The sequence below is a fragment of the Xenopus tropicalis genome, chromosome 2 (genome assembly GCF_000004195.4).
Source record: "Xenopus tropicalis strain Nigerian chromosome 2, UCB_Xtro_10.0, whole genome shotgun sequence".
Lineage (NCBI taxonomy): Eukaryota > Metazoa > Chordata > Amphibia > Anura > Pipidae > Xenopus > Xenopus tropicalis.
Window position 1 is genome coordinate 152,989,602 of NC_030678.2, and position 24,104 is coordinate 153,013,705.

Sequence of the window (24,104 nt, forward strand, 5' to 3'; positions counted from 1 at the left end):
TCAAGGCTGCCAGGCTTGTGCCAATGCTCTGCAACTGGGCATGGTGCCAGTAAATATATCATATAATATGTGTGTGCTTACCTTTATCATGCACAGAACCTCGTCTATGAACAGAGAGTCATTCAAAGCTTATACCCTATTATTTCTAAGTGCACTTTTGATTTGTCAGACTATGCGCCATCTCCCCAGCTACTTCTGATGCACATACATATATTACAGAAAATAACAATCACAAACATATCACTACATTATTAATATATACAACTCGATCATTTTGTGCCCCTCGTTCGATCACAGTCATGATGATTCATAAATAAGAGCACAGATATAAAACTAGTTGAAAAGATATATATATATATATACACTCTGGGAGAGCAGCATGGTGTTGCTGGCCCCTCTGGAAGCCAAAATCATGAGGGTATTTTGCAGTGCTGATGTGGCCCAGAAGAACAATAAATAAAATAGAAAGTGAGAAGAGTGATTGTTGTCGCATCCTTTAGCTAAGATCTCTATTAGCTGTGAGTTACATCTCCCAGGCATCTTCCAAAGTCAACCCATTCACCCCCTTAGTGTTGTGTGTAGGCGACTAATGAGCCATGTTTAATTAAAGCTTCCCACCTCCCCTCCAAGTACACGTACATAATCCACAAACCTGCAGGGTTTATAAAAAATTCATTTAGATGTATATTCCATGGCAGAAAGCATTTCTGTCTGTAGAATGCACCTGCATTCATTGCCAATAGCCAAGCAGGCTGTGTTTCAATTTTGATGGTTAAGGTGGCAATTCTAGATTCTACTTTTCTTGGCATTGGTAGATGAACCACCTCTCACAGTCATTCATTCTCTTTGGCATTCGGTATATCCTTAATAAATATATTTAGCTCAGTTACATGACAATGTTCTTACTGGAATGTGTTGTATTGTATATATATATATATATATATATCAATCCAAATGGTGTCCGCACTCCAAGGCTCAATATTCTGCGGGGTGCTTAGCCAAAATTATGTATGTATAGAAAATAATCATCTGTGGCCAGCACACCCTTCAATGTTTCATCAAAAATTTTTTTATTGCAGATATATTGTTAAAACCAACGTTTCGGTCCTTGTTAGGACCTTTCTCAAGGATCTTGAGAAAGGTCCTAACAAGGACCGAAACGTTGGTTTTAACAATATATCTGCAATAAAAAAAAAAATATATATATATATATATACACAGTGTATAGCTGGACTGAAGGCAGCCCCCAGAAGGTCCAAAATGGGGAGCTCCTGTGCTTAGATTAGATTAGTGCTGATGAACCTCTGGGTTGGTAAGTTCACTATATAAAAATCAAATTTTTAGCGATACTCTTTTTAGGTTTAAGTTCTCGTTTAAGTTTAAGGCCTGCAAAAGGAAAGGTAAAATTTACAGTCTTGGGCGGTGACCTTAGTATGTGAGCCTGCATATCTGCCTGGTGGGGTAAAAATTATGCTTGACGCCTATGTTATCAATAGGGAAGAAAGCCGAAACAATTGTAAGGTGGCAACCCTCTATATACAAAGCCATAAGAGTCAGCTGAAGTTGCTAGGCCTCTAGGCCTTGGGCTCTGTGCCAGGTTGGGTATTAGGCGAGGTGAGTCAATAAGAATCACAACCCCCTCACCAGGTGATTGTAGCTTCCTGCAGTACAGACTGCTATACGCGGGGGTTGAGAAACTCGCCTCAGGTTGTAGCAGCCCGCAAGTTACCAAGCGTGGCAAAAAGCCGCTCCTGGTAACTTAAAGAGTCGAAATTCAGATTTTTAAATCAGAATTTTGGCTCTGCTAGTGCAGAAAGCGCAATTGCATCCAAAAGGCCGTGGCATAGACCCCCAGAAAGCCCCTGGCTATACCTCTATAGACTACTATGTTCAGTATAGGCAGACGGCTAAAGCCCTGGTTTGCTGCTTTAGTGTCTTTGAGGTTTTGGGTAGGCACTGCTTGTTCAGCTGTTATTAATCTGTCCACAGGAGCTTGACCATCAGCCTGCCTATATAACCCCCTGTTCTGTACTCACTCTCTGCCCATTGTATGTCAAGCTTGCTTGTTCCTGGGTGCTCTGATTCCTGTTGCTGTTTTGTGGTTCCTGGTTCCCTTGTACTGACCTGGCCTCTCTGACTAGTCTAGTTCTGTCCTTACCAGCTCCTTATGTTTAGCTCCCTCACTTGCCCCAGTCACTGGATTCTCATGCGGTATGTCCTGGTGGCACGGAGTAGCTGAGGGCCAGGCCCGAGTCCATAGGTGACTGTTATAGGCTCCCGATCCTCCCCCTGGGATTTGGATTTGCCATAGGTTAGAGTCCTGCACAGAACCAATTTTTGAGGCACAAACCGGACCCAGACCCGTGGCCCACAACCTGAATTTTTACTTGCTTTGGCCCATAGCTGCTTTATTTGCAACATGATCTGCGACCCACTGACCACCATTAAATAGAAAGTGCTGTTGTGGCAAACTAAAGTGGGTGGGGGTAGAAAAAAGTTTTAAAGGAGTAAAATATAGATAATATAGGTAAGATAATATAAGAAAAATAGATAAGGCCCACAATTCAACCCACGTCAATAGCTGCATCTGAATATCCTACCCAGGGGTACCCAACCCACTGCAACATATGTGACAGTGATAAAATCTTAACTTGTTGGCACTTCAGTCTTATTGCCTTTTGTACTGGGTACAGAGGAAATCCTTCAGTATGTACTATGCTTCATGTTTACTTACTAAAAATGTTGGCGATTTGTGACGGTTACATGTTAATGAAAGCTGCCATTTACTGTGTATTTCCCTACCACTGTCATTCAGTCTGATCCAATCAAATGCTTTGATTAAATAGTGCAAGAGGTTTCCATATAAAAGTTCTAGACATTACAAGGGAATTAAAAAAAATAGATTTCTACAAAGCAGCTCATGGCCCCCCCAGCATATAACTCTCCTACACAATGGTTCACAGTATCCGGCAGTGCAAAAGGGGCTCTGGTTGATCCCACTGGAGGCCAGGCCAGCCAGCAGAAGATTGTGATGCATAATGAATCTGGTACCAAAAGGATGAACCATTATTTTGCTTGCCCTTCCTTCAGCAAAAAGGACAATTACATGTGATTGTGCGAAATGCGTGTGTCACATCTGAAACAGGGTCACTACTTGTATCGCCTTTTACCTTTTCTTGAATAATACGTGATCATAAAAACAGACACAATTAGAACAATAAATATAAAAGCTACAAATGCCAGCAGATATTTTCTGGTTTGAAAGAAGTGGCAGTCTGAACATGGGACCAGCTCCACGGGGCACGAGACGGCTGGCATCTCGGGGTTTGGGAAACCGTTATTGTCTATGATTTCTTGATAATGTTTCATGGACAGCTTAGGAGCGAAGCGATTGGCAGCGTAAGCGTACAGGCCATATCTAGGGTCCATTCTGTCATTAAAGGAATAAGCAAAATATCCACGTAGGTTGACGCCATCATGGAGGATTGCTGAAGAACAATAGGAAAGCAGTTATTATTTAGTTGTCAAGCAATTTTGTAGCAAAAGACACAAAGATACAGGTTTAGCAAATCTCAGAGAAGTCTATAACAAGGATGTCCAGGTGGGGAAACCTGCGCTGAATGTGGCCTTCCAATAAGGGGGATAATCCCCCTGCATACTAGATTCCTCCTTATCTGTAAAACAAAACAGTCCCAATGAAGTAGGAAGGGATGGAGCTGTATATTGGGAATCTAATTATATACCTCGCAAGGTCCAAACATGGAGTAGCTTCAGTTTCCCTATTTGCTCTGTTTAGCAAGATTTTTCAAGATATAAATCAATAGGCTAAATGTATGTTTTGCACAACTCCCATTCATTCCACTCATGCTGAACATTAGGGTTCACTGCTGTTAGAAAAGTAATGGTAAAATCAGGAAAGTCTTGAAACAGAGAATGGGATCAGTAGTCCTGCATGATGCTGATAAACATGATCCCTTGATCAATTCATTTGGTCCTGAGGCCAAACAACTGAATCACAGCGGTGGGATGTAGGCCATTAGGGTGAGGACCACATCAATGCTCTTTTGTGCTCCTCACCCCGGTGGGATTTTTAACCTGCCCAATGAACAGCTGGCCAATTTTTGGGCAGATATCGGTCAGGTTGGCCCATCTGATGGCCCCATACACGGGCTGATAAATTGCTGACTTGGCCCCCTGGCAGCTGTTATTGGCCCATGTATGGCAACCTTAACTCTCTAAAATTGCTCATATTTTGTACCCTTAAGGCAAAACATAATAAAGCCGTTTATTGAAATCCTCAAAGGTAGATTGCGTGACTTTAGACCTCCCGATGTATCACAGGCATGTATGGAATAATTAGGTGAGAAAAAAATATTAACATTCAAGAAAAGCGTTATCCACTAGACATTATTGCAAGCCGGGAGGAGGGCAGGTTACGGACCCACACAGCCTCCTTTAGCTCAATAAATAGAGATCAGTCACTCATTGTGCAAATCAGACTTGTTGTCTGGAAACACTAAACAGTATTTGTGCCCCTGCTGGGAAATGTTGGACAAAACAAGAGCTTTAATAGGACTAAGTCATGAGGAGAATATCAAAGACTGGAAAGGGGAATCGTTTCAGAGAAGATTACAAAAGTCTATCTGAAATGTCTGTTATGAGCCCTTGATGCACTCTGAGGTTACAAGTAAAGGTTACCCCAATATCCAGTGACTACGGGCTTATCATATCAGGAGTCACACAGGCCAACCAATAATATGTACAGATGATATTACACTGTACCCTAAAGATCCATTCTAACATTTGCCTTGTTGTTTCACTCATAGGGGGCCTTACTTAAGGCTTTTAATGCCAGTGAAAATGTTATATTAATTCCCTGCTTAAGGTGATTATAATATTACCAGATTAGTAGATGGTTAATAAAGAAAAAGTTAATGGATTATGTTTGATATGTCTTCCAGTAACCTGGCAACCTGAAAGCAAAAAATGCCTTGTGAGATGCCTGATGGTTGAGTGCCCTGTAATGTAGGCCTCATAGACAATCCCCATCTGAAAAGAGTTATTTATAAAGTGTCGATCATGTAATGAAATAATTATTATTGGAGTGTTTGCCAGTGATAAACCGTTATCTGTATTTTTACTCTCAATATCAAGTTCAGGAACCATCTATTTCACAGACTGACCAGTTCTGCTCATTGGTATACCTGGCCTAGCTAGTCCAGTAAAATATACAAGTCTAGGAATCTGTCAGCTGCCAAACCTATAAAATAGTTTTATTTCTTCTTTTGATACATTTTGGGGCACATTCATCATAGTACGAAGTTTTCGTACTGTGCGTATTTTTTGCGACTTTTTTGTTAATTTGCGCTACTTTTTCATACTTTGCGACAATATATTTCTATAGTTCTTTTTCCCTTCATAGAATCCCCAAAAACCTGCTGCCTCATGTAATATAATTAGCCATATGCTACTGAATTGAGAAATGAGATGAGGAAAAAAGACGTTAACAATAATCATGAAAGAAGAAAACACAGTGTCACAACTAAATGACAATACAAACACCAATGTTCTTACCTTTCAAAGCCTCATTAATGTAGTTCTGCAAGTAATACACTCTCAGCTTATCTTGCATGGGACTGTGAGCGTCATCAATGCCATTTGCTAAGATGTAAATTGGAACGTCGCCATATTTGGATTTAACCCAGTTCAAAACTTTCCGTAACCCCCAAGGAACGACAGCGTATTTGTTAGGGGAGTGCACCCATGTGCTGTCTGTGATAAACTGAACTTCCAGTCTGTGATCGTACTTGGCCACATCTTCTTTCTCCCACTGGACAAGTTCGGTGGTGAAATGGCTCAAAGCAAAAAAATCAAAAGTCCCTTGAATCAAATTTTTTTCCTCCTCGGTAAATGAAGGCAAATAAAACTCAAACACATCAAGGTTGTTTCTTGGCGCCAGCCAATCCCGCATCACTTTTGGGTAATCTCCACTGAGAAAAATGGGGTCGGACAAACGGCCAATTTCAAATTCCAAAATCCTTCTGCTGGTCTCTTTATCGTTCTTAGAGAAAGGGGATGCTGGTTCCACCCAATCCGCTTGGACAGCAATAGATATTTGCCCTTTCTGTGCTTTCCTGAAGTCTCTGTCGTACAGATGCCAGGCTAGTGCATGGGCTTTTAGAAGGTTATGGCCGGCAGCATAGGTGAGATTTCTCATAGAGGGTTCATTCATGGTTATCCACATGCCCACGTAATTGCCAAGTTCTTTAAAGCAAAGTCTTGCATACTCAACAAAGGCACTGACAGTGTGGTAGTTCACCCATCCTCCATTTTTAGCCAAGTCAATGGGTAGGCCTTGGTTCTCAGCGAGAGGCTGCCACAGGGCCACTACTGGAGTGATATTCACCCGAACCAACTCACTCACAAAGCACTGATAGTAGTGCAAGACCTTGTGGTGAATTAGACTCAGGTTTCCAAGAGGAAGGATTGCCGCCCACTTTAGTGCAAAGTAGAAATGAGTGATATGTATCTCACGGAGCATAGAGATTTGTTGCCTTATAGAAGCAAAGTCAACACATTGAGTTTTCCTCTTCGGCACTGTAATTCCTTCCACTTTAGTGAGGCCTTTTGTTTTGTTCATGTCCCATACATACACATTAGGATCATTAAACTGGGAGGGAGTGGTATCTATCTACAAGGGAAAATAGACATTGAACAGCATATTTGCATTCACTAAGTAACAAAAATAAGTTCATTATCAAATATTTATGCAACAAAAACTCATTAGCGGTCATTTACTGAGACCCCAGATACAATCAAAAGAGGCACAAAACCATGTCTCTGACCTCTACATAAAAATCCATAGGTAGGGTTGTCACCTCTTTGGTTTTGACCCAGTTTGGTTTGTCTTAAGCCAGCCATACACACCCAGATAATATCGTATAAAACCTCGTTTTGTGCGCTATTCGGTGTGTGTATGGCAGCTTGACGAGGCGCCGACATCGCTAAAGGCTGTGGATATCGGTCGACTCGTCGATCGGGCAGGTTAAAAGATTTTGATCGGGCGCCATTGAAGCAAAATATTCGGTCAGGGCTGAATCAGCAGGTGGAAGTAGAATTCCTATTGTTTCTACCTCCATATCTGACGATTCAGCCCTGAACATCAGTGGAGGGTAGGAACGATCTTTCCTGCCACGAATGGTCGCATAAAAGATTGAAATTGCTATGTGTATGGCCACCCTTAGACCTGCTCAGATCTCAGCTGTCTGCTCGGTGTTCAACCTTTTGAAACTGGAACAATAACCTGTATAATTGATCACATACTTTTAACATGCAGAATATAGACAGAACTAAGGCTGACACCCATCCGGTTTTGAACTGGACATTACAGTTTTATAAAGGGCTGGCCAGTTCAAATGTTTTGCCTGGTTTAAAATATTGAGAAAACTGGACAGAAATTCAGTGCTACAATAACCCCACCCCAATGTCATACCTCCACCTGATATTATTGTACTTGCAGCTGATGTCATTATGCCCACCCCAAGCTTCACTGCCCCACCCGTGATGCCATCAGCCCCGCCCCCCCCTTGTTCAGCTTTAGAGCAACTATGCAAGGAGTGTGTTTGAAAAGAAGTATCTTTAATAAACGGCATCAATAGGTGCAATGACTGCACCCATTTAGTTTGTAGCTGCATTCATAAATAACCCTAGTGTCTAACTTACATGGATTCTGTAGGCTGAGGTGCCCCAAGCAAAATCACATGGAAATGTTCCTTCCACTGGTTGGTTCTCTGGCAGAGGGGGAAATCCATTCATCTTAATAAGCTGCTGATAAAACAGTGCTGAGGATTTGGGCATCAACTTCTTGTTATGACTGGTGAAATCTACATAGAACAGTCCACGCCTTATGGTATATTCTCTGAGCCACTCAAATCCATCCATCAGGGACCAAGCTGTGTAACCAATAACTTTAACTCCATCATATTTAATTGCTGAAATGGACAAAATGATAGGAGAGATAAAACAGTTAAACAATTGGCTTTACAAAGTCTTAATGTTGGAACAGTTGACAGTGGTTTAATTAATGGCAAAGTGCCTGAAAATCAAATGAGTCCCATAACTAGTTTGATTGCACTGGATCACATGATAATAACGTGCTGGGTATCCAGGGAAATGGAATTATAAAAGAGGAGTGCAGGTGAGAATACACATATACAAGAAATGATGGGGTGCCATACTGCTTAGTTGTTAGAATTCTCACCAATAAGGGCCCCTGATTATTAGAACACAGCCTGCCTAGGGCCCAGCTAAGTATAAATAAAATATCAGAATAGACCGCTTCCATGTTGAACTTGGGCACACCCTGCTATGCTAAAACATACACCCAATCCACCCCAAACTCCAGGCCCAAACTCTTTTGGGGTCTCTAGATCTGGACCATCACATCTGACCAGCCCCATAATAGAGACGAGGCCTCTCATGGCAGCCCTAAGGTGAGATACGATGCACTCATCCAAATAAAACCCCAACTTCAGGGGAAATTGTCTTTTACAAGCAAAGTACAATACATTTTTTATTTTAATTATTTGCTTTAATATGTTATCTGCATCTGTAAGATAAATGTTTGGTAAGTTCCACTGATTATGCCTTTATACTTTACTAAAATCTTGTTTTTTACTATGTTTTTTCTTGTTTTTTACTAAATCTAAATCTCGTTTTTTACTAAATTTAAAATCTCGTTTACTATGTGACAATGACAATAAAGATATATTCTATTCTACTATAATAGTAATATCTTACTTAATGCTGGAAGAAAGCCACTTTGGGCAGATGTTTCTGCTCTGTCCAACATGTGCTCCTATGGGATGGGACACATGGGCAAACTAGTTAACAAGACACCAGAGCAATAACCTTTGTGGAGCCTATTTAACTTGGAATATTGCAGATTATTATTATCCTTTAAAAAGTTTGTTCACCATTCACATCATATATATGAAAACATGGTCAGGCTGCTGTAGATTATTTTGTGGAAAGCTAAAACATCAGCTTGCTGACTTTAAATTCATGCTTTTTGGCATTTGGGGTCACACCTACCGCTTCACCAGTGCCCACAAGGGGACCAGCCTTACCATGGTCTAGAGGTGTGCTCCTACAGCAATGAAGTAAAAAGACATTGGCTGATCAGTGGTTGAGGGGTGCTTGTGCATTTGTATAAGGGTGCAATAGACGCAGTTAATCCATGTGCTTTTACAGGTTACTAAGATTCCTGTGTGTGGCCTACAGGCCTCTCTGATGATCACATAATGAGCAGCACCACCAACAATCAATAATCATAAAGATGATTTCAGTAATACTGATTTGCTAATTTTACCTTTTAACGTTTCCATGACAAATTTCTTCAGATAATACATATACTTTGCATCCTCCCTTTTAGTGTTCCCAGAGAGAAACCAGCTATTTTCCACAATAAAGATCCTTGGTTTGTTGTACTGCTCATTTATCCAGTACAGGATTTTCCGCAGGCTCGTGGATTCCACTTGCCGAAACTTCATATCCGGGTCTAACATTTGGAAACTCAGATTAGGCCCAAAAGAGAGAGAAAAGAAGTCGGCGGTGCCTTTATTCAACTTCTTCTCCTGGTCTGAAAATTCTGGGAGGAGGGAAGAAAGATTGTTTTTCATAGTTTGAGGGTAGTCCCCATCTATGAATATTGGTTTGGCGAACCATCCCAAGGCAAAGTCTAGAGACTTCTGGCAGTCCCCAATATCATGACTTGTCATATTGACAGGGTTTATCCAGTGAGAAGCGAGGGCTATGGAAATCTGACCGCCTTGCTGTGGACGGAATTTCTTATCGTAGAGGTGCCAAACTGCAGCGTGAGCCTGTGGGAGAGGCACAAACACATTGCCGGTTACACCATGGTCTTACAGTACAGAGATTTGGTGAATATGTATCTATATTCTGAGGATGATTTATTCAAATCACAGTGTAGTTATCAAAAGCAATCAATTTCAATCAGTCTATTACAAGGCACCAAACTATAGCTTTAGCTGCTATGAATACCTAACAACATTTTTCTATTAAAGCTCTACTTTAAGGTCCAGAAAAACAAGTCCAACATGTAGACCCCCCCCCCCCAGGGCACCCCATAATAATGCCACAATAAGTATTTTGCCAGTGGCCATAGCATTCACTCTGTACCTGTCCTATTGGTCACATGAAATGGAGAGTAGTAGTCAGCACCAAGCCTTGTGATTAGTTAGAAGTAGTGCAGGTTCCCCAATGGCCACTTTCCATCGGCATATGCTGGTACAGAAGAACAGGAACAGCACCTCTTGTCTTTGTAGATTAAAATGCCTTTATTGCAAAGTTTTTTGGGGCAAACAACAACAGCAGCAACGTTTCAGGTCACATAAGACCTTTAATCAAGCTAATTGGCAATTACACACAGCACCTTGTATCCCCTGTGCTATTGGTCACAAAATACAAAATACAAGAGCAAAATGAATGCAGCACTGGTTGGAGGACTGGTTGGTTGGAAGACTGCTTGGTTGCCTGATGTCACCTCTGGCAATAGGTACAGTAATAGTTCCACTATGGGCTCCAACATGTGTTTTGACATGAGCTACATAGCAAATATATAAAGAGAGACACTCTACATGGCGGTCTGCTCACAGGTCACCTTTCAGTTAATTTGTACTATGTTATAGGAATGTCCTATTCCTAGCAACTTTGGTTATTATTGATAATTTAATAGTTTAATAGTTTTTGAATGATCTGCCTTTCTCTTTTTCATCTTTCCAGTTTAAAATGGGGGTTTCTCAGCAGCTAAAAAACAATTGCTCTGTGAGCTTACAGTTTTATTATTGTTACTTTTTATTCCTTATCTTTTTATTCAGGCCCCCTTTTATTCATATTCCAGTCTCTCATTCATACCTCTGCCTGGTTGCTAGGTTAACTTGAACTATAACAACCAGATAGCTGCTGAAATTCCAAACTAGAGAGCTGCTGAACAAAAAACGAAATAACTGAAAAAAAAAAAGTAATAAAAAATGAAAACCAATTGCAAATTGTCTCAGCACATCATTGTGTACATCATACTAAACGTTAAAAGGCGAAGAAACACTTTAATCTGCACTATGCTCAGCCACAGACTGGTGAGGGTAAAAATTTAGGGTAAATCTAACAATAAAACAAAATGGCTATGCATTCTACCCTGACTCCCAGTGAAGGCTGAGTGTCTAGACTCTAGAGGATATAAATATATGTAATAAATTCTTACCAAAACTATTTAATTGCGTCATGGGGTAAACTGGCATTAAAGTAATAATATTTGTTATCAATCTCCAATTACTTTATTTTAATACTACACTTATCCAATACAACCTTTATCTTCTATTTTCTGTTTTTTACCTTTTCAGCTTTACATATGTGGGCATAGCAGTGTTGTGTATAGGTTAGAATCCTACTTATAGGAATTAAATACTTTAGGATTTAAATATAATTTAAACATATTCTTTTTTTGTAGCAGAGCTGAGCATTTTTTCCCCAATTTTTCTTATTTTATATTTATCCAATTAGAGATGCGGTGCCTCGGCTGTGAGCTGACACGGTAATGTTAGCAGTTTAAATATAGTTTGCAGGCATGGTGATCTGTAAATTTCATTTATCAGCAAATTTCAGTTAAGCGTAAAGGAAAGCCTCATGGCAACAGCGAGGATCGTGGCAAAGGAACTAACGTTACCACTAGCACAGGCAACAGGCTCTCCATCCAGCCCCCGGGTGCCCTTATGTGGCCCCCTGCTCTGTGTCTCACTGCTTATGGGTTGTGCTGAGCCAGAATTAGGCATTAGGCAGATAAGGCTTTGGCCTTAGGTAATCCATCGTGCCCTGCTGTTTTACTCCCCAGACTCTGCCTCAAAGCCATACTTTACCCTGAGCACTCTGTTTGCCATTATTACTGGATGGCATTTATCTCCATGAACTACCATCCCTGCCCTTAATCCAGTAACATAGAAGATAGAAGGGCACATAGATGGGCACATGTCCACTTGCTACATTAATGCAATTAATTAACAAGGGTCCTGGAATGAAGTGCAAAGTAGAGCCACTAGAAAAGGGCATTGACTGAGAAGAGACTGGTGCCCATGCTGTGTCCTAGTCATTGAAAGGAAAACCTCTGCCAGTACCAGTACATATGCTTTACAGCCCAAACTACTTGCTAAAGTTTTTTCTGTTAAGCTGATATACACCAGAAGCAAATAAATAGCATAGGGAGAGGGTACCCTTGGTAAGATGTGCATCATTGAAGTGGTTCTGATCCGACTAGATGCATTGTAGTTCAAATGGAAGGGTTATCTCAATCCATTGCATTCCTGCCAACGTTGCACTGACCCAAGCATGTTATGTAATAGAAGCCTGCAACTCTGCCCTGGCCAGACCAATTATAGGGAAAACCATTCACAATCATCTCTTAGGCGGAACAGCCCAACTCCATGCCATCTGATCTCCATGCAAGAAGTCAGATTTTATTCTAGGCTGGAATGTGCCTTTCCTTGACCCACACAGCCTGTTGGGATGGTACTAAGGTCATACTGACCACCAATCATTTCAGTATCACATAAATCCTAAAAAATATTTAAATCATAATGGTGCCCCCCCTTGCCCACCCCTGCTGAACAAAATGGAATGTAGAGAGCGGCAACAATTCAGCTACTTTCAGGGCAATGATGTTTTATGTATTTTTTTATCTTTAATGTTTTAAGGGGGCCTGAAAAATGATTATGCCACATAAGGCTGAAATGCTTAACTCTGACACTGAGTCTGCTATTTAACTCAAACGCCTAAGGAATTTATTGCAAATGAAACATTCGGCTGATACACCAGAGTCAGGTTTTTGGCATGGATGGTACATTAATGAATAAACAAGGCAGGATCAGAAGAAAGCCAACTGTTGGTCTGTGTTAATCACTAACACAAATAAAGAAAATCTCCTTAACATATTCATAACTAATCATTAAACAATTAATTGAGCATTAAGCGCACAAGTTATTTCTATTATTTCTAAATAATCATATAATGCTCATTAAGGCAATTCTGCAAAAATAAGGTCAGATTATTCACATATCTGTCAGCATTTGTATGTATTCCATATGTTTCATGTATACAAATAGACTTATGGGGGTAATGCAGAAACAGCTACAAAGACTGCCCAGGTCTAGTAACCAATAGCAACCAGTCAGCAGGTTGCAATAACTAGTCAGGTCTGAAAAATCATGTGATTGCTTTCAGTTACTAATAGACCATGAGTTACAGGTCTGCTGGGTGTTTATTTACCTTTCTCTGGATCAGCCCATAGGGTGCCTGGTTAAACGTAGCCACTGTAGCAATGACCCCTATTATATGGCACCAACCTTGAGTTAGAGCTCAGTACATTTTGATGACAGTCACTGCTCTTAACTGCAAGTATAAATTCTTGGCAAAGTCCAAACGTTCTTATTCATTTGCAAAACCAGCCCAGCTTGTGTATGGTGCCAGAGCACATTAAAGCACCAATGACACCAGAAATAAAGTTCCCTTAAATATAATGTCTGTTTTTTTTTTAATTTTCAAATTTGCCACCAGAAAGTGTAACACTTGTATCTAAGTAGACTTGCAACGTTTCTGATATGACTTTTGGGGCAGATAAAGCTAGCCATACAAGCAAATATTTGGCATGGCAGTTAAGCCAATTTTAATACTGTTAACTATCTGTATATGTATCTCATGTTGGAGTCCATCCTACAATTCTTTTGGGTCGCTGGAAACATGAAGCATCAGCTTCTCTTCACTTCCTGCAGTGCTGTACAGAACAATAGAATTCTAGCCTGGCCACATATTCAATAACCATCCATTCAAAGCATGGGTAAATTGGATGAACACCGTGGAGAGACAGCCATTAAATGCCCACCTCAAGGCTTCACTGAATACAATACACCAGGTGGTGTACTGGTGCTGGGTAAGATGCCATAGACAGTCACTATTGGGTCTGTAGGGGGCTGTGTACTGGAAATGCCAGTATGTATGTATGTATATGTTGAATCCCAGTCCAGGAATTTTCATTTTTAGGGTTACTTTTCCTTCAACCAGTTAGATAGTGCTATAATAAATATACATGTATAAATTGCAACTTTAATTTGCAGGCAGACATAATAAGATCTCAAACAAGACCAATTTATTAAAGACCAGAGTGAAATTCTTCCACCTGTTCATTTCTGTGGGATTTTTGGAAGCCTATTGTTGCACTCTTTAACTAATACACCCTATAGAAGAGGTTTATTTATTACCAGGGCTCTGTTTATCCTGCAACTGTATGGCTCTGCATCAAAATGTAAAATGAAACTCTAATATACAAGTCCATTGGAAATCCTGTTTCATGGCGTCAGTAATTCCAGAATTTTTATTAAAAACCCTTTTATTTAATAATTTAGACAGATTTTAGCTTTTAGCAGTGCTATCACCTGGGTACAACTAGGTATTCCTACCAACACCCCTGTATAGTGAGGGTTGGCCTGTATGGGCACCATAGGCTCCAGGCAAACTATCTACTGTAGCTTCTGTCCTCATCAAAGTTATATTATTGCTGTCATCATGTATCACCCTATTCTGTCAGCTCATTCTGTATGTATTTATAAATATAAAGGAATTGGAACAGCACTCCCAGGACTTCAAAAATAGCCAGAACTGTTTATTTGTGCAAAAGTAAAAATGGATTTTGCACAAATAAATAATTCTTGCTATTTTCGAAGTCCTGGAGTGCTGTGCCAATTCCCTTATGTTGCTAATGAACTATTTGACAGCCTCCAGGCATTTTTAAGTGATTGTTGAGTGCCCTTTACATATATTATGGGACCTGTTATCCAGAATGCTTGGGAACTGGGGTTTTCCTGATAAGGGGTCTTTCTGTAATTTGGATCTCCATACCTTAATACCTGCTAAAAAATAATTTGAATATTATTTAAACCCAATAGGATTGTTTTGCCTCCAATAAGGATTCATTATATTATAGTTGGGATCAAATACAAGGTACTGTTTTATTATTTACATTATAGAGAAAAAGGAAATCTGGATAATGGGTTTCCAGATAGCAGATCCTATACCTATATATCTATATAGATACATATAATACATAAGAGCCATGACTATCCTGTGAATTATATCCTTATAAATTGTGCTTAATGATGTCATCAGTTATAGTTGGTGCCTAATCATGTAGTTTCTGTCTCATAATTCACTTGTGTATTATAACAGCGCTGCGGAATATGTTGGCGCTTTATAAATAAATGTTAATAATAATAATAAATAAAGTACCCGGCCTTGTGCTTTTATATGATCATGGAACTCCTCAGTGACTTATAATATCCTTATATTTTACAGTAGGGGGTACATTATTCCGTATATATACTGGATTTTAGAATGTCATTGATTATGTTTATTGTTTTATTCACTATTTTTACTTGTGAATAGCAGCAATTAATAGGCTTGTTTGCACCATAATAGTTCTGTAATAGCTTTTTACCAAGCTGCCCATGCTCATCTGCCAGTATGTGGCATCACCATTCCAGGAAATATTTATTAGTCCTATTTACTGTAATGTTTCATTGGCTAGAGTCACATGGGAGGATGCCAGCCTCTCTAATCATTCCAGTAGCCTCAGGTGAATACTTTGTGATTTTTAAAGGGTGGATGTTTGGCCTGAAAGTATGGCCCCAGCTACCAGGACCATGCAAGCTCCGTAAATACAGAGCACCCATATTGTTTATAGTCAAAACTAGAATAAGCATTTAATATGTTTTGAAAGCTGAGTTACTGGCAATTACACAGTACACTGTAAAATGTGTTGATGATTAATCTTTTATTTTGCCTGTGGCATCTGAAAGTTATAGAATTACAGATAAAACAGAGCTAACCTGTTAATATTGCAATAAACCGAAGGGCTGCTATCTGCTGCCACGGGAAAAGCAGATTTTTACCGATTTCTCCAATTTTCAGCTGAGCCCGGCTCCTTCTGTTCTACTGTCCTATTCTATCCTTCTGCGGCACATTACTTCCATCATTCCTATTCTTTCCCCTCTACACCTGCTGCACATTTACACCATATATTGGCTACTATGTACTTGTACTTCACAACAGGGAATTCATTACATAAATATTAGAATTGCATATGTAATATATATTGTAATATAATGTATTATAATTTACATTCTCTCTAAGCTTGGCCTTTATCCCTGCCTCCTTCTACTAACCCCAGCCAATAGCAAATATCAGGACAGAATAAAAAGCACTGAAAGAGATAATATTTCATAAAGGCCCCTTGTGACCACAGTGTCAAGTCTACTAGTCTATCCAGGGATATGTTCACTGAGAAGCCCAGCACTGTTATAGGCATTAATGCTGCTTTGGTCCATGTATATACACATGTTCATGTATATCTGCACTGATGCAATGAAACAAAAACACTGCGCATTACAAAGGGCACATTAAATATAGTTACAGTTTATAATAGTTTGTTACAAACCTGGAATTTTCCCCCCAAACATTCATATTTATGAGTAACGTGCCTGGACCTGCTGTCAGAAAGAAATCGCCTTAGCATAACTATACTGGAATGTTATAGCAATTAAATCAGATTTGCCCTACTCTCACTGACCGCTTGGCTTTTTTAAATTAGCAAATGAAAACAATCAGGGGGAAAACAGAACTCAGGTAAAAGTACAGATTCATTTCGGTCCCTTAAACGGACAAATATAAAATTATAGCTTATCCTGGGCACCGAATATCCAGCAAAAGACCCTTAAAATCTCTGAAACCACGAATCAAAGAAAGATCTTTTACTTGTAAAAAGGACAATCTGTCTCTGACTTCTCCATGATCTCATGAAAAAATCTCAAAAATCTCAAAATCGTATTTTGGTGCAAAAAAATACGATTTGTGAAAAAAAAATCTAATGTTAGTAAATCCCCCCCAAGAGTTGTAGATAGTGATGAGCGAATCTGTCCCATTTCGCTTCACTGAAAAATTTGCGAAAAAACAGGAAAATTCACGATATGGCAGAAAATCCGTGAAATGCGTTTGTCACCCACGTGTTTTTTTTTTTGTTGCACTCCTTTTTTTGTCATGGCCACACCTATTTTGACGCATCTACGCCCATTTTGCCGTGAACACTCCCATTTTGATGCAAACAGGCCCAATTTGACGCAACCACAACTTTTTTGATGCGCGTCAAATTTTTCCTACGGCAAATTTGCATGGAAACAATTCGCCAATGGCAAAATGCGGAAATTCGCTGCAAACCCATGCCTCTCGAAAAAATTTGCTCACCGCTAGTAGTAGGTTAAAAATATGGCACAATGTTTCTTGGAAGAAATTGCTGTTAATTCATATCACACTTTGATTACATTTACTTGGCCACATTAGTTATTAGCAACAATAAAATCATACCAATAGACTCTAATTAAATGGTCTCCCTATGATATCTGAGGAGCCATTTACAATTGGGTAAAGTGCAGCAAGGGCCTGTGGGCATAGGCTTTGCTATTCAGAATGAAGCCCAAGGGCCTGCGGGCATAGGCTTTGCTATTCAGAATGAAGCCCAAGGGCCTGCGGGCATAGGCTTTGCTATTAAGAATGAAGCCCAAGGGCCTGCGGGCATAGGCTTTGCTATTCAGAATGAAGCCCAAGGGCCTGCGGGCATAGGCTTTGCTATTCAGAATGAAGCCCAAGGGCCTGCGGGCATAGGCTTTGCTATTCAGAATGAAGCCCAAGGGCCTGCGGGCATAGGCTTTGCTATTCAGAATGAAGCCCAAGGGCCTGCGGGCATAGGCTTTGCTATTCAGAATGAAGCCCAAGGACCTGCGGGCATAGGCTTTGCTATTCAGAATGAAGCCCAAGGGCCTGCGGGCATAGGCTTTGCTATTCAGAATGAAGCCCAAGGGCCTGCGGGCATTGGCTTTGCTATTCAGAATGAAGCCCAAGGGCCTTAAATTCACCCACTTTCTATTTGTTCCTATGGTCATTTAGTCAATCACCATTTAATAAATATGCTTCTAAAATCCCATAGGAATGAATAAAAAGTGGGTGAATTTTTCTATGGTGACTTTTAATCTCACATTTTGATAAATCTGCCCCTCAGAATTTGGCTCAATCTGAATCCTGCACAAAGTGCTAGAAAACCCCAAACTAAATCCTGATTTTGGATATTTCCTGAAAAATACAGCAGCATTGCATTGTTTCCATGCAGTTCTGTGAGGCTGCCACTATAAACACAGCAGATATTTAATATCCCACTTACATTGTATGGAGTGAACCCAAACTGGAGAGAACTGACCTGAACTGAATCATTCGGCTACATGATTGTTATCAGCCAACAGCCCTTCATATGTATATTCTCTGGGGCAGTCATGTAAAGTCATAAGGACCTGGGTTATACCTGGAAGGTCATCCTACTGTACTTGGGTGGGTGTAAGAACTGCATATAACCTGCATATAACTGCCCCTGTAATACACATTTACTGTACTGCTGGATCAAACAAGTGCAAAAGAAAATAGTTCTGTTATTAAAGCCACGTCCCATGGGGAGAGGGAGTTGAACTCCCCCAGTTGTTCCACAACTAAAAATGAACTTCTTTCTGTTCAGATTGTAAATAGATTTGGTGTAGATTTAGTTCTGCTGGAGGGCTTCCCTGGCTGGTTGTCTATTCTCTTTGTCTCAGCCATTGCCTTGGATGTTTCTCCTGCAGTTGTTCTTATCACTCACCCTCCAGGTCACCAAGAAAACTTAAGTCCTGTTCACTGAGCAAGTTACACTTTTATGTCTGTTCCAACTTTATTCTCTATTATCAAAGAAAAAAACATTGAGGGGCAGAGAAAGAAAGGGGGAGATTGGGGGAGAAGAGAATGAGGCGAGAAAGGAAAAGAAGGAAGGGGCCAAAGAACTGAAATGAAGAGCAGAAAGAAAGGTAGAGAAAATGGAAGAGAACAAAGTGAGGATATTCTGACCTGAGAATCAGATGCTATGCAGGTGCTATGATATGTATGGTTTCTGGTGGGACTCAAAAGCTAAAGGAAAGGGGGTGCTTCCTGGGAAAGGGGCTGGCTGTAAGGGGCATGGCCAAGCAAGTATAGGTACAGTACCGTAACCCTGGCCAACATTTTTATCTATAGCATGTTGCAGCAATTTTAAAAATGTTCCCAAAGCCTAATAACACTTAGCAACCAATCAGATGTGTGCTTTCATATAGATCACTAAATGTTACATCCAGACTGGTTGGCATTGTTTACTGAAGCTGAAACCAATTTTGCAGCTACATCACCTCCTGTAAGTGCTATAACATTGGCAATGTCTGTCCCTCCTTAGTCACTCTAACCAATCAGATGTCTCCTTTTGTTACAGCGCAGAATCACACACACAAAGTGCAACAGGATAGCAGCCTGGGAAATTGTACCCGTGTGTCTTTTTACAACTCCTTACTGCCAGAATCTGCCACAATGATACATAACACCCCTGGCCGGACAATTGCTGCAAATCATAACAAGTCTTCTGTGTGCTGACTGACTTTCCATGCCCATAATGTCTTTTTAAATGATCAAAGGGCCTCCGAATTATCCAATAAAATTTGATTTTACAACATTGCCACACCATGTTTAGAAGTAGCACTCAAGATGGGAGGATTTGGTTGTGACACCTGGGGGTTACGCTGGCCATACATGTTGGGGCAGATTTATTAAACTTTTGTTCCTGTAATTTTTGTGTTTTTTTTCTACTATGACTAAACTTTAAAAAAGCACGAATGTCTAGTCATTTATTAAAAACCATGACAAAAAAAATGTGGAACTGGAAAAAATGCAAAAATATAAAGTTTTTCTTGTTTCTAAGAATTGTTGTGCGATTGAAAAAAACACGAAAACCTCTTAAACCACAAAATAAATACAGATTGTTACAATTTGACTAGGACCGCTTCCATGCGACCTCAACAGCTTTTAGATGGTATATTTATTTTACTTTTAAGTTTGTTTTGACCCATAATAAATGATGAAATATATTTTCGCCAAAAAACGCAAATCATTTAAAAAAAAGAAATATGAAAAATGCCCCACCTAAAAGATCGGCTTGTTTGGTGAGTTCAGCCAATGAGCACATTTTTCTTAGATATGCGCACCTCGGGGTGGATAATATCTGACTGATCCCTGGCCCTAGGGCCAAATGACCGGACCACAACGATGGGGATAAAGACCATCAGGGCGAGGGCTTCATCAATTAGCCAATGTGGTGATTGCTCTGATGAGGTTTTTTTTAACCTGATCCATATGTGGCTAATTTTTGACCAGATATCGGTTGGGTGGGTCCGTCAGTGTGCCCATTGTTCAGCCAACAGAAAGGGAACTGAATGGCAGGATGGCAAGGGGAAAATGAGAGGTAGGAAACAGTAGCATATTGTGGAAAGTAACACTAAGGCGCAGGACAATGACAGACTTGTGACAATGCTGTCTTTTCTGCACTTGCACATTCCGCTAATAAAGGTCGGTTGTGGCCACTGTGTTACATTAGATGCAAGGAACATAGCACTTGGGGTGAACAGATATCTGCCTTATGGAGGAGTTACGTCCAGGGCTTCCTTGGTGGGTTCTAGTATAACCTGTTGGCACAACTGTTATACCAGTATAGACTGCTGGGGGGCACTGTTCTAGTAGTATAACATGCTGGTGTAATTATTATGTCAGTATGATATGGTAGGGCCTCCCGAAGGCCACTGTTTTTCCAATACAATTTGGTGGGGTCACTGTGCTGACACATTAACTGTGGGGGGGGGGGGGGTCACTGTATAATCAGGGGCAATATTTTTGCAGTGTCATAAGACAGGATCAATGTCTTGACTGGGCCTGGGTCACTGGGGCTATTGTTTAGTATAAACTGCCCAGGGATTATCCAGTTGTAAATGATGGGGACATTGCGCTATGCTGCATTAGTCTATTCTACAGGGGTCATTCTCACTATTCTATAGGCATAATCTATACTTAAAGAAACACTGCACATCTACCTGTTACACGCTGGCGCCTGACTGCAACCCCTGCCCCCTGAGTTTGCCCACGAGTGGGAATGTGCACCATGAGAGGGGGGGTTGCGTTAGTACATAGCAAATTAAGGAATGAGCTGCATAGTACATTAGCCACATATGAACATGTTTCTCATATATAAATAGTAAGCGCGCCCAGTTTGCCTTCGTATGGCCCTACTCCTACTCCTTACCCGCCTCCCCCATTCCATCTTTATATGTTATGCAATAAAAGTATAACAGCAATAAAAATATCTAGTGTTCCCGTGGTTGCCAAGGTCATTCACCTCAGCAACGCCAGGGCTTGAAAAGACATTAGTACAGTGATTGAGGCACAATAAATGGATTTGTTTATAATTAAAAGCAAATCCATACTTTATATTGCATAGGTTCCTACTGTGCTGAGCCTTATGATTTACCGCCCTATATAATATCCTTGTAAGGGGCACATTCTGCACTTGCACTGCTTAGTGGCATCAGAAACAGAGGTAACTATGGGCACGCAGAGAGGGCACCACCAGCAAGTTTTGTGTCTTTTATAAAATGCCACGGCCTACAGCCTAATCCCCAGAGTTTATAAACTGAGTTTAATGATGTCATCATCAGTTATTATCAGAGCTCAGTGATGTCATCAGTTATTACTGGTAACAAAATGATGCCTTTGGCCTCATTGATTCAACCTGTGTTTATTATTTTATTTATCTTTTTCTTCAGCAACTCTATCCAGTTTGGGTTTTCTGCAGCTGGTGCCAGGGCCCAATCTAGCCCAGGCAGTAATGCTAGTGATAGACTTGGACATGACTAGGAGAGGGGCTGAACAGAAAGATAAGTAATAGAAAGTAACAGTAACAATAAAATTGTAGCCTCGCAGAGACACAGTTTCTTGGCTCATGGGGTCAGTGACCCCTTTCTGAAAGTTGAAAAGAAAACAAGATGAAAGGTTGTTAGGAATAGTCCATTCTATAACCTCGTTAGTGTAAAGGTAAATTTCCTCTTTAAAAAAACAAGGAAATTGTAAGTCCCTTAACTTGTATAAAAGCAACTCTGCCTACAGCCTGTGCCTTTTATATGATCTTGGCACTCCTTGGTGACCTATATTGTAAAATATGCATTATTATCCCTATGTATATCACATTAAACCACATAGGCAGTGAAGCCGCCATAGTAACCGACTGCCATTAGAGCACCAGTCTGCTGTTGGGAATGTCATTCCTATTGCTACACAATACTTCATAGCCACCGAGGACTCACTGTAACAGGGTTATTATACAATATGGGGTTATGTAATAAAAGAAGTTCGCCCAAGAGCAGTAACTTACAGCAACCAATCAGCAGGTAGAATTTACTGGTAACCTTTTGAAAAGCAACCATCTTATTGGTTGCTATGGGTTACTGCTCCTGGGCAAACTTAGTGCCTTTTATTACATTTGGGGTTTAAAGACTACCTTACCATGGCTATAGCAGCAAGTGCTGAAGTGCCAGTTGTACCTTGTGCCCATAGTAAATATATATATATATATTAATCACAGGGTAAAATCATAAGTTGGCACAAATAATTACATTAATAAGGGACACCCAACCAATAACCCTCAAGCTACAACTCCCATTTAAATCTTCACCCCCTCCCCAATAAGTCCCTAAATGCTGTTCTACCCCTGCCTAAGTGTAAGTGTGCCAGTGATATCCCAGGCATGACCACTTTTTCATGAACAACCACCCAATTGATAACCAGCTATTTAATTTCCCAGCAACAGCTTAGCATTAGGGGTTAGCTTTATAACCTAGAAAGTAGTTATATGTATTATTTGAATGATTATTGGTACATACAACTCTGGTTCAACACAATCCATATTCTTACCTTTATAATATTGTGCCCAGCTCTATAACCCATCACTTTGTCGCCTTTGATGCCAGGTGGCACTTTGCCAGTAGCGTAGCCCTGCCATGCCACCACATAGGGATTGTCAATAGTGATCCAATACTTCACTTCATCCCCCAGAAGCCTAAAGCAAGCCTCAGCATAGTCTCTGAAGATGCCCACCATGGACTCACTGACCCAGCCACCATAGACATCTTGCAGCCTCTGTGGCAAATCCCAGTGGTACAGAGTGACTACCGGCTCGATCCTGAGCTCCTTCAGCCTGAGAATCAGATTCCGATAATAGGAAAGTCCAGCTTCGTTTGGAGCTGATTCGGTGCCATTTGGAAAGAGCCTCGGCCAAGAGATGGAGAACCTGTAGTGAGTGACTCCCAGGCTTTTCAGAGCTTCTGTGTCCCTGAAGAGGTTGTTGTAACTGTCACTTGCCACATCCCCAGTGGCATCTAATTGCCCGCTCTTGTGGCAGAAAGTATCCCAGATAGAAGGGGCTTTGCCATTCTGTTCCCAGCCTCCCTCCACCTGGTAAGCGGCTGTCCCTACAGACCACATGAAGTTCGGGGGGAAGGTGCCATAGAGGAACAGGTTATCCTGGGGGAAAGGGAGCTGCGCAAACCTGCTCCATACGTTCTTTTCGGCATTCCCGCACAGAGCGCAAAGCGCGCAGCCCCAAGCAGCCGCCCACAGCAGCGCTAAAGCGCCCGGTCTCATAGCGCAGCCGGCTGGGAATATCCTGCGCCCTCACAGCTGATCTAACGCTCGTAGCAGCGCTCCTGCTGGGTATCAGCGCCTTCAGCTCAATTTATCGTGGCTCCTGGCAGCCAGAGAGCTGTCCCCTGTACCGGGGAGGGCGGGGCGGCTAATTATTAGCCATTGGGTCGTCTGCCTTCTGTACAGTCACTGCTCGGCTGCACACTGCTACTCACTGCTCAGATGCACCGACTGCACTGGCCAAACCTGCACTCACCATATTACTGCCTATTATAGCACCCAGAATAGTCACACATGTGGGTACTTATTAATAGGGTCCAACTACATTCCCTCTGAGAGCTGCAGGTATAGGGGAGAAGGGGCTGCACCTGTGGCCAATGTATATAGTAAGGCTAGGCTTCATCTGTGTATTTTGTCTTGTTACTGCC

General features: G+C 40.9%; 1 protein-coding gene across 1 annotated transcript; it reads right to left on the reverse strand.

Annotated features, from left to right (window-relative positions):
* Positions 1-1,184: 1,184 nt before the first annotated feature.
* On the reverse strand, positions 1,185-23,768 carry kl (klotho). The gene is made up of 5 exons (XM_002934021.5): positions 22,948-23,768; positions 9,371-9,881; positions 7,723-7,991; positions 5,575-6,691; positions 1,185-3,488 (listed from the first exon to the last, which is right to left on the reverse strand). The coding sequence occupies exons 1-5, from the start codon at positions 23,674-23,676 to the stop codon at positions 3,151-3,153; spliced, it is 2,964 nt and encodes a 987-aa protein (XP_002934067.1). The 5' UTR covers positions 23,677-23,768; the 3' UTR covers positions 1,185-3,150.
* Between the last annotated feature and the right edge of the window lie 336 nt (positions 23,769-24,104).

Excerpts from the sequence above, each read along its gene's own strand:
- kl (XM_002934021.5), bottom strand. The coding sequence starts at position 23,676 with ATGAGACCGGGCGCTTTAGCGCTGCTGTGGGCGGCTGCTTGGGGCTGC. Across the intron at positions 6,692-7,722 it reads CCTCAGCCTACAGAATCCAT|ATAGATACCACTCCCTCCCA; the intron begins GTAAGTTAGACA and ends TTTCCCTTGTAG. Across the intron at positions 3,489-5,574 it reads CATTAATGAGGCTTTGAAAG|CAATCCTCCATGATGGCGTC; the intron begins GTAAGAACATTG and ends ATTGTTCTTCAG.